Source organism: Psammomys obesus, unplaced genomic scaffold, assembly GCF_907164565.1.
Source record: "Psammomys obesus unplaced genomic scaffold, mPsaObe1.curated_primary_1811, whole genome shotgun sequence".
In the NCBI taxonomy this organism is placed as follows: domain Eukaryota; kingdom Metazoa; phylum Chordata; class Mammalia; order Rodentia; family Muridae; genus Psammomys; species Psammomys obesus.
In genome coordinates, this window is record NW_026596095.1 from 23,196,911 (window position 1) to 23,208,305 (window position 11,395).

At 39.7% G+C, this 11,395-nt stretch overlaps 1 protein-coding gene across 1 annotated transcript in view; it reads right to left on the reverse strand.

Moving 5' to 3' along the window:
• The window catches only part of Bank1 (B cell scaffold protein with ankyrin repeats 1), a 266,039-nt gene that overhangs the window by 27,717 nt on the left and 226,927 nt on the right, over window positions 1-11,395 (reverse strand). Inside the window, exon 12 of the mRNA XM_055628076.1 lies at window positions 8,546-8,614. Within this exon, the coding sequence (XP_055484051.1) occupies window positions 8,546-8,614 (69 nt within the window). The remainder of the gene's footprint in view (window positions 1-8,545; window positions 8,615-11,395) is intronic.

Below are 11,395 nucleotides of genomic sequence, written 5' to 3' on the forward strand. Positions count from 1 at the left end.
CACATCCCACAAAATCCACATCTCACTGTCATGTTGTCTCTGTTTTGGTTTTGCTCCACCAAACACTATAAAAATCTGTGTTAAATATTTTTCAAACACCCTTGGATTAGTCTTTATTGCTGTAGAGTGTTTAAAACTAGGCACAGACAGCCCAGTCAGCCTGCATTTTATTCCTGTCATATCAATTAAGTCCCTGGCTATGTCTTTTATTCTATTTAGAGAATACCCGTCACACACAAGTCAGACATTTGTTTTCCATGTTTTCTTCTTAGTTTCAGTGAGAACAAACTTTTCCCAGTACATTCTCTATTTCTAATGTCAGTCACTTTCACTGTGATCAATATAGATTTCAGTTTTCTGTTGAAATGTCAGCTTTCTAGTGTGTTTACGCTTTTTTCTCACCCCACATGACCTTTCTTTAAAGTCATATAATTACTTTCATCCTGTCATTCTCCTAAAATGTCATTGACCCATTTTGTCTTCATCTCAGCCCAGTCTTAATCCCTGGCTGTTGTTGTTTTTTATTCAATTTGTATATGGGTTCACCTTTTGTTTTCAGGGGGTCTTCTTTGCCAAATGCCTTCTGTATTTTATCTTTAAGTGTTTAGTACTGAACTTAAGCTGAACACTTAAGTTTTAAATTAAATAAATGGAAATTAATTCAATAAAACCCATATTTAAAATTTTTGATTCTTCATCTCCTTCCTCTGCCTCATCATGTTGTTCTTTTGTGAGTTGTGGTGTCCCATGTAGCACAGGTTAGAACTTGACTATGTATCCAGGTTGACCTCAACTTCATTTACCTGCCTTGGTCTTCCAATTTTCTGGATTGCAGGTTTGTGAAAACATGTTGTTTTCAAACTCATTGTTCACCAAGACACTTAATATCTATCTGTCCTTTGGCTCTGTTTCTTGAGTTCAGGTCATATTTAATTGTCAGACCTATGACAGCATAATGTTTTGATAAAAGCAGCATACAAATCAGGTCCTCGGGTATAGGAACTTTCCCATGTAGAAAGGGGACATGATTTACTGGGACTAAATATTTGTCTGTGCACAAATAAGTAATGGAATACTTGTCTATCCCTTCTTTCCATCATATAGTTTAACTTGAGGGTCTTAAGGAAATAACAAAGAAATGTCATTCCCATACTTCCTTGCTGTCTGCTGGAGAGTGCTCTATGCATGAATAGGAAGAAAAGTCAAAGAGAAGAATAAGCCTTTGAGCAATAATCTGGGGTTCCAGGGCTAGGGAGGGCTTGGATGGCTTCCTTCTGTATGGGAAAATGGCTCCTCACTCTATAGATGACAGGGGTATACTGTTGACATCAATTTTATCACCCACCTTTAAAAACATTGGAACTAGCCCCAGATTCTTCTGAACTCATCTCCCCACCCCCGTCTCTGTCCTTATTGTTATTAGGGAGTTTGAAGGCTTTGCCTTTGACAGAAGTTAGCTAGTATGCTGCTAGCACAGTTCCATTTCAGGGAAGAACTGAGAAACTATACAAAAAAAATTTCAGGTGTAACTTTAACAAAAAAATACCCTTTGTGAGCAATATGACAAATGGAAATATAAGTTATACTGGAAAAGGCAGCTGAAACCATTATTCTTTTATGGAGTACAAATGACCACATTTTGACAATTTTCCCTCTTTTCTACTTAATATATCCAGTATTGGCAAGAACAGCATGATGGAAATACCACAGGGCTCAGAAGTCTCTTTTCCCCACATAAGAGTAATACCTTCCATGCTTCCCAGGTTTCCTGCTAAAAGACAATTTTATTATTTAACATTTATCAAACTGCCCAGCACTGTGTACTCTGAGAATACATAAAAATATGCTTCATGGCCAAATCCTTTCCATGGGCATGCAAACCTCAACAAAAAACAAGCCCACGGTAATTCTGTAGTTGCACTGAAGAATTGGGCAGAGACCATGCCAGGGGTTACAAACTTATAAGCCCAAAAGGGCCAAACACAATGTTACTAAGCAAAGCTTTAGTGGCTGATTAATAAATTCATTAAGATAGTACTCATTATCACAAATAAATGTTCTTTCAGATTTTTGGTGGTGATAAAGTGACTCTTGCTATCTTTTCATCCTTTATTTTAGATAAAGTTGTGACTTTAGAAAGATGCATTACAAACATAAGAAATCCAAATAGAAAGGATGATAATGCAAAAGTTATATGTGGTAAATTTACATATAGCTTTTTCATTTGAGTACAGAGTATGAATGGTCTAGGCAACCATAATTTGGAAATTCTATGAATAATTCTTATCTGTATCTAGACCTGGGTGTGCCTGCCATTGACATTTGATAATGATGAGCATACCCCTGTAAATTATGGCTTGTCCTGAGTGATAGCAACAGAAAATCCTTCATTTGGTCCATTTATTAACTGTGAGGTGAGCAGATTATGGGTGAGAGCCATGACCAGGGAAGCCATTTGCTCATGCTTCAGCTCATTGGTTGCTGTGATTTTTACTTGCAAGAAGACAACAGCGGAGAGAGTAAAATGGACTTGATCTTGGCATGCAAAGAAAAGTCCAACAGAAACAAGGCTAGGAAATATGGGAAATCTGGACGCCAAGAATATGGTGTAATTTTGTGTTTACACCCTCAAGTTCGTCTATTGAACCTCGGGGATGTCTTGATTATAGTCTAGAGGCCTGATAACTACCAACCTATTTAATAAGATGTTTGCTATTTGGCAAAGACCCAAAGAATGCAGACGCCTTGCCCCCAGTGAGAGTGTCACGAATAAATCAGTCCTTGGTGAGGGCTGTTAGCATGACACTGATTTCAGAATCTCGCCTCACTCATGTCACCAGATATGGCAACAAGATCTAGTCCTCTGGCTTGTGGCAGTGAACATGCCTTTGGATGCTCCCTGGGCTCAGGGTTAGGAAATGGAGTGGGACATTCTATCTGTGACACCATTTCTTGGTATTTTCTGATTTCAAAGCCAACTTTGGAAAGTGACTTTACAATTGCATTTTGATGAAAAATTTTATCTGTGATCCCCAGTCTTCAGCACTTTCCCCTCATATTTCTACAAGATGTAAAATTTGAATCAAAGAATTCCTTTGCGTTCCCACAGAAATGATGCCAATTAATTTTTTTTTTCTTTCTGTTCCTCAGGAAAATTTCTGGGCTCAGTAATAATGTAACTTCCTGGCAACCCCTTGGCAATCTTAAACTTGGAGATTCTGAAATGCTTTCGGTTTCCGTGGGGGAAATAGTTGGCTCTGATGAGTCCAGTTCTTTCCAGCATACAGTGGATAAATATATTATTTAACTTTTTTATATTTTTTTAATTTAATTTTATTTTTACTAATTACACTTTATCCACCTTGCACCCACATAAGCCCCTCCCTCCCCCCTCCTCATGCATGCCCCTCCCCAAGTCCACCAATAGGGAAGGCCCTCCTCCCCTTCCCTCCTATCCCAGTCCACCAGATCACATCAGGAGTGGCCGCATTGTCATCCTCCATGGCCCAGTAAGGCTGCTCCCCCCTCAGGGGGAGGTGATCAAAGAGCAGGCCAACCAGACTATGCCAGAGGCAGTCCCTCTTCCCATCACCATGTAACCTACTTAGACACTAAACTGCCATGGACCACATCTGTGCAGGGGCTCTAGGTTATCTCCATTCATGGTACTTGGTTGGGGTATGAGTCTCTGAGAAGACCCCTGTGTTCAAATTTTCTGGTTCTGTTGCTCTCCTTGTGGGGTTCCCGTCCTCTGCAGATGCTGCTATTTCCCACTTCTTACATAAGATTCCATGCACTCCACCCAACCATCGGCCGTAAGTCTCAGTGTCTGCCCCAACAGTCCGCAGGGCAGAGCCCCCCCAGAGGCCCTCCCCTGCAGGTCCCTAGGCTGTTTCCTGCCTTCTTCTTCTTCTGATGTCCATCCTCTTTGCCCTTCAGGATGCGGATTGAGCATTCTAGTCAGAGTCCTCCCTCTAGATCAGTTTCTCTATATGTACAGATTTTAGGAGGTTTATCCTATATTGTACGTCTCTATGAGTGAGTATATACTGTGTGCTTCCTTCTGCTTTTGGGATAGCTCTTATTTTTAGGAAACCTGCATTGATCCCTTAGAAAATCTTAACTCAGAACCATTTCACAACCCCACCTGACTTCTCTCCAGAGATGTGAGTTTTGGAGAAGCATCTACGCTCCTTCCTACTGCATAATAAAACCCAAGGATAGCTGACAAATGCCCTGAAAACTGTAAGAAGCAGTGGTATTTTTTTTCATGGTCTGGGTGATTATAATACTGAAATAACTTCAAGAAATATGGCCGGATGGTTTGAATGTGATCCGTCCTTTATCGGCTCATGCATTGCATGTGCGCTCCTTTGTGGTGCTGCTATTTGGGAAGGGATTTCAACTCTACGAAGTACAGCATTCTGCAGAGAGTAGGCCATTCTCTCTGCTTACTGGAAGCTATGACATAAATTATTCTTCTCTGTGACCCCTCCCCACATGAAGTCGTGAGAGCCCTAAAGCCAGGATGAATTCTTCTCTCTGGGTGGTTGCTCAGGGATTCTGTTACATTGAAGAAAATTCTGTCTAACATTAAAGTCTAAAGCACCCAAAATTTTTTATAATGATTATTGTTGTAGTTGTTATTATTGTTATTATTTTGCTCTTGCTGGACGCTGATTTTCCTGAAGGTTACAGTCATGAGAGAGATTTTGAGAAATATTTTTCCTGAAATCTAATGTTTTCTTAGAAATAGCATAATATTTTGTCCTATTCTGATAAATTATTAATGTCTAAAAGTAAAAGAGTATCCTATTGTCACTAATTTAAAATGCTACAAATAAGTTGGATGTAAGAATCAAAATGAAAAAAATCAAATGACATAGAACACCTTTTTTAGTATCTTAGTCCCTAGAGACCTCTAAAAAATGTCTAATGAAAACTGACATTTGTAAAGCAAATCAGCCAAGAGTATATTATATGATCAGGTATGTAAAATCAATAAAACATTGTATTATCAATAAGGTTTATTGTAAACTTTGTTTCCTTTCACCATTTTCTCTAGTCTATTATTCTAGTACAGATGAAAATGATTTTTCCATATATGTGGTAGAACATTAATCAGTCCTTCTAGGCTTAAGAAAAACCCTCAGCTCTTCTGAAACTGCTCTCTGTGGGACAGACAGATGGGCAACTGACAGCCAACTGCTAAGAACCGGCTCTCTCCAGGTCTCCACCATCTTTGATCTCATGAGAAAGAGGAGAAATCCTGAAATTTCTCATATTCAGTGCTAATGTAATTGAATTATAACCATGATATTTGAATAATTTATAATAAAATAGGGATGTTTAGTTTTCTCTGAAAGAGCTCAGAACACCCAACTCTTCTCTATGTTCTTTATACAATTGTGAGGTAATGTGCGGGGGTCCACAATGAAGCAATCTTTAGGAACTGCTGTGATCCTAAGTGTACAAAGATCTCTCTTGGAGTTTTGCATTTATGAGATGTAAAGACATAGCAATGGGTCAACAGACTTTCCAGGGGTCCTTGATCCATGCTTGTGTCAGGCAATTTTTAATGAACCGTGACAGAAACAGAGGGCGAGGAAGGGTTTACTTTTGGCTCATAATTGAAGAGGTATTGTCCTGCATGCTTGCAAGGGCTTGGTTCAAGGCCATGGGAACATGCATCCTGGCTTGTTGTAGTTTAGGAAACTGGGAAGCATTGAAAGGTTGACCTGGAATTGGGGCTGTGTTGAGTTAGCAAAGACTGTATGAACTTCCCTACTTCTGTCAGCCAAGCTTTGCCTTTTAAAGCTTCAAAAGTTCCCTCAAACAGTGCAATCAATTAGGGATCTGTGTGTGTGTGTGTGGGGGGGAGCATTCTATCTCCACCACCTAAAATGGATTCTGCCCTCGTCCCCTATAGGCTTGTGGGTATTGTATTACACAAACTGCAGTCAATTCAACTTGTCCAAAGTCTCTGCTGAGACTCAAGGCAAACTCAGCTGTGAGGCTCTGTAAAAGTCGGGAAGCAAGTTGCTTACTTTCGATGTACAGTGGCACTTGATTCCAAAAGGACAAAAAAAAAAAAAAAAAAAAAAAAAGAGGGAGGATAGTAGGGGAAATTTAGATGGAACAATACCAAAACCCAAGCGGGTAAGCATCAAACCCCACAGCTCCACGGGGAGCTGGCTGAGACCCACTGCTGGTGATGATCTGCTTTCAGCACACATGGCCCCTCTCTTGGATGGAACCTCTCACTGGCTGCAGGTTTTCTAAACTGTCTACAATACCTCTAGCACTATGTGGATGCCAATGCTGAGTTTTGCTTCTAGGTCGAGGGATATCCTGGCCCACTTGGATCACGGCTTTAGTTGCTAAGGGCCTGAGGGACTGAATTTTCTTAGGCAGGTATTTTGAAGGAAACTCCTTTAGGGGCGTACCCTGTTCGGGATCTCCTTTCTTTAAAATGAGTGTTTTCAAAAGGGGTTTCGGGTTTATGTTCTGAAGCCTTTAGAGGGTGGGGTCTTGCATTAAGGCATCGTTTGTTGCAGTCAGTACGGACTGGACATCCACTCTTCAGTTGTGCTAGTAGTTATTTCTCCCCCAGACCTTTCTGCTCTTCTACTGTAAACCTAGATAAAGACACTGAGTAAATATGCTGCAGCCTGTATACTATGCTGCCTTGAAATTTCCTTGGCCAAGCAACTTAGTCCATTGTTTTTGGATTTAGGCTCGTGCACGGTTTTAGTACACAGGCAGTTGCTTTGTCAGAATATTTCATGAATGTATCTTAGTTCAATTACTTGCTCCTGCTTAAAACCTCACAAGCCTGGCCTTTCTGTCTGTATTTCTATCACCATCACGGCATCCTGTATTCCCTCCAGAAAGGCGCATTTATCTCCCTGTATGGCACTCCAGGGCTTCTCCGCCTTGCGGCTCTAAACTCCTGCACATTACTTCTAGGTCCAAAGGACTATGAACTATATATGTGGTCAGGTTGATTAGAGCCACACCCGACCTTCACTACTAATTTTTCGGTATCGATTACTTTTCTTGTTCAAAATGCCCAACAGAAGTAAGTTAAAGGAGAAAAGATTCATTCTCTACTCATAGTTGGGTAGGGTATGGTCCCCAGAGTGAAAAAAGCTTGCATGCTGATGGGTTTGTGACTACAGGAATTTGCCACATCTCAGAAAACCAAGAGGCAGAGAGAGTTTGTGACAAAACTGGGGCTGGTTATAAACCTCAAAGCCCATCCATGTGAGCTACTTTCTTCAGCCAGGCCTCACTCTGAAAGGTTCTATAGCCTCCATATACAACAGCTGGAGACAAGTACTAAAGCCCAGGAACTGTGGGGGGCACTGTATATCTAAACCATGACATGGCTAAATTATGGACTTCAAGTTAAAAACTGAATAGTGACCATTTAAAGAGAGTGGGATTTTTGCATATATGCTCACAGACTAAATAATTCATAGAAGAGCAGAGTTTCAGCTCCCTCATGTACTCTGTTCCAACACCACAGAACCAATTGTTAGGACAATCTAAGTACAACTTAGCTTCCACGAGACATGTTACTTGAAGTGCTGAGTGATAGTCACTGACCTGAGAGGACAGCTTTGTTTGAGAGACAACTGATAACATCCAAAGAGCAGCTCCAGTGCGGTTCTGTGTTGACCATTGTTCAGTGAGTGTTAGAAGTTGGTACAACCTGTCCCTAGCGTTTTTACAACAGCAGAAAAGAAGGTGGAGCATGTGGGGCTTCTGTGGCTGCTGCGGAGTGATCTTATAGTTTTATTTTAATGTCTCTTTCTCAGTAATTACCTGCTGTCAGTTTCAAGGTGACAGGATTGGGGACTGAAATTATTTCAGAGGTTCAACTGCATATGCTCATAGACTACCAAAGCTAGCTACCCTAAGCCCTGTGTCAATGGACGTTTATGGTTTTCATATTTGAATATCACTCAGCCCTGACTGTTGAAAAAGAATTGTAATAAATAACCTACTGGAATCTATCCTTTAAAAAGACAAATGTCCTAGTGAATATTGAAGTAGAAAATGTCCCACCTGTTTGAGATGTTTGGGTGACTGTAGTAGTCTTCAGCTCTACTCTGCATGAAAAACGATTATTCACGATGTGTTGGATCAAATGCTGAAGGCAGGAACATACTGGGAAAATGGTTCCTTTTTTGATTGACATTCACAGCCGACTATAGAAATACCCAAGCTAATCTCATTTTATACCCGTTTATAGGTCTATAAAAGGAGCCTCTGATGTAAGTTAGGGAATTTGTCTTATTTGTCCTTCCTGGTGCCTTGAAAACAACAGGGAATATAATGAGGGGTCTTTTCTGCTTTCGCTAAGGAAAATAATTGGATTTTATTATGCCATTGTTTTTGTGGGGTAAGATACAAGTTTCAAAGTAAAAATCAAGGGAATTCAGTGGTTTATATTTGACTAAGGAGGCATTATGCAGGTTCCTAAGATTTCTTTAAATCTTACTTAGGTTATTAAATTGGTTGGAGTTAACATCAGTACCTGGTTTCTTCGGGAGACTGTAGAACTTTTCATCATCAGACTGTCTTCTGGCGGCCTTTTGTTGGAACACTGTCAAAAACATAGAACATAAAGTTTATTAAACAAAGGTATTTAAGAATATGAAATACAGTGTGAAAACCTCCATGAAAGCAGAATGCAATAGATCATTTTCCTTAGTCACAGTATCTGAATTGTATTTGTTTTTTAGTATAAGGATTATTAAATCTGCAATTTTCTCCTCTGTGCAGCTTATCAGTAAGTTTTGAAAGCATTTTCTTTGGGCAGAGTCCTGTGATGTCGATAGAATGTTTCCCTAAACCAGTTAAATCAAGCCGATTCCCTTTTGATATCAGATAAAGATAAAAGCTCCATTTGGTTAGACGTGATAAATGTTAAACCCACATGAAGAATCCATTTGCATAGAAACTTACTCAAACTGGCTTGGGGCTGATAAGCAAGCATAATTATTGTTTCTTCATAAACTGAAGAAAAAGCCTGTTGAATTCCACAGATGTAATAATAAAAAAAAAGGCACTTTGCTCTTGCGTCATCTACCCAGACCTCAGACCTATTAAAGCAGCTTGTTTGAATTACTTCATTATCTGAAAAGTGCTTTGTTCTCATTTATTATTTCTCACATGAAATTCTGGGAATTAAGTCAGCATTACTCACTCTAGTTTGCAGATGAAAGGTAAAATTCAGTGTTTAATATTTATGAAGCACACACAAAGTTCTGGTTACTTTCTGGTATTTGTTAATGAAATAGACCAGATCCTTTACATCCGGAGTTCCATTTATTTTTTATGGGCAGTCTGAATTATGGGGTTTGGGAACTCGAAGAGGCCTCATATGTTTATAGACGAGGAAGTAACCAGCTTGTAAAAGGGCTAAGTGAATTTTGAAATGATCCCAGAGTTGTTAGCTGAGAAATGATTTAGACCCTTAAGCCTTGGGCTTCGGTCTGCTGCTTCCTCCTTACCGCGCTGCTGTGTCTCCCACTTAGTGACGCTTCCCTTTTAAAGTTAGAGGGAGAGGCTGGGAGGAGTGACAGGGACATGGCCGTGCTCTTGTTGCTTTTGGTATCTCAGCAGGATCTTCCTATAAAATGGAACTGAGGCACATGGGAGCAAGGAGACAGCTGTATGGCACCTGGCCACTGTGACCTGGAGAGACACCTCAGCTATGATCATGGAGTTCTGCTGTGGCTTGACCTTTTTTTTTATATCAAGGTCATATATGGAATTAATCAAGAATACTTATTTTTAATTTTTTGAAACAAATGGCCCAACATTAAGTATTATCAAATACTTAATGTCTTAGATGATGTCAAGAGAAAGATTATTCCTCTCCACGTCCTCAGGAGAAGTGAATAGACTGTCAAATATGATGCATTTGAGAAAATTATACATGTAAAGTAACATCTCTGGTTGAAAATAAGTTTTCATTAAATAAGTTTGTTCATTCTGGGTTCATTGTGGTTTTTTTCTTAATAAAATATAATGACTGGTATTTGGCATGTGACTATGCTTCGGGATATGAGATTTCCCACTCGCCCAATTTGTACTTGCTGTTTTCATCAGCTAGTTCTGCGCTTTCATTAGCATACAGTAAAGACAGGTAGCCTGTGCTTTTGCTAATATTGTTAAGACATAATGGAGAATGTCTAAGGCTGAAAAACTGTAGTCTGGCATCATTAATATGGGAAATGACTTTAACTCAAAGGCACATGCAAACAATAATTTCTCCAATTAAACAGCATGTTACCTACGAGTTTTATGGATCTTGCGGAGGTTGGAGGCTGCAGAGCATCTACAGCCAGACTTTTCTTTCCAGCTTTTTTGTGGATGAGAATTTGCCGTAAATTCAATTTACCCTGGATGCTTTTTGGGGATACCTTCTTCTGGCAACAAATGTTCAGCCCATGTGACATGCGGTTATGCTCACCCTCAGTGACTGTGCAGTAGTGCGATTTCTCTAATTGAACTGGGGTCAACTTGGAGTCAGGGGTGGACTGCTGGGGTGGGTGGTGGCGTGAGGAGATGCTGATAACAGAGCTGTATGTGGAGGGCAGGCCGTGGGTTGCAACATCAGTTCCTCTAACATCTAACCTGCCTTAGAATTCCTTTCCTCACTTCCAGATGTACCATGTCTCATCTCTTGCCCCTGCAACTTACTGATGAGTTTTACATCCTTATAAAGATTTAGACTTAGTGAATAGTCTTCTCAATATTTTCAAAATTCAAAGGCATTTTTCAAATACAACATAACCATGAGGGAAAACCTATTATTTGTAGTCAGAGGGCTTGGACTAAGAGGAAAAACTAGAAATTTAAATCACAGAGCAGGAATAATTTTTAAAAATACGTTGACAGATCTGACCCAATGTGCTTAAATTCTTAGACAACATTGTTCCAACTGCATTTTATTCGGTCAATGTTCAAAGAATGCTACTAATGCCAGTACGACAAGTCATCCTGGCAAATCTTTGCCCAGTGTAATCTTATTTTTCTCCTGTTACCAGAAGTTAGAATTTGAGCAAAGAAAAAGATAAACACAGTATTTATCTTGACCTTAAACGAAGAAAAAAAAAACAAACAAACAAGTTTTGAGGTTTAAAGTAATCCTAAACAATACAATGTCCCAAGGGGACAACCTTATTTATTTCAACTATTGGTAAAAATGAGGTCTGTAAAAGTTTCTCCAGAATTGAAATGACATTAAATGGAAAAATTAGCATAGTATTAAACATTAAAAAATGTTAAGCAAAGCAGAGGTAGCAGAGGAGGAGAGAGTGAAGCAGAACAAGCAGAGGTAGCAGAGGAGGAGAGAGGGAAGCAGAACAAGCAGAGG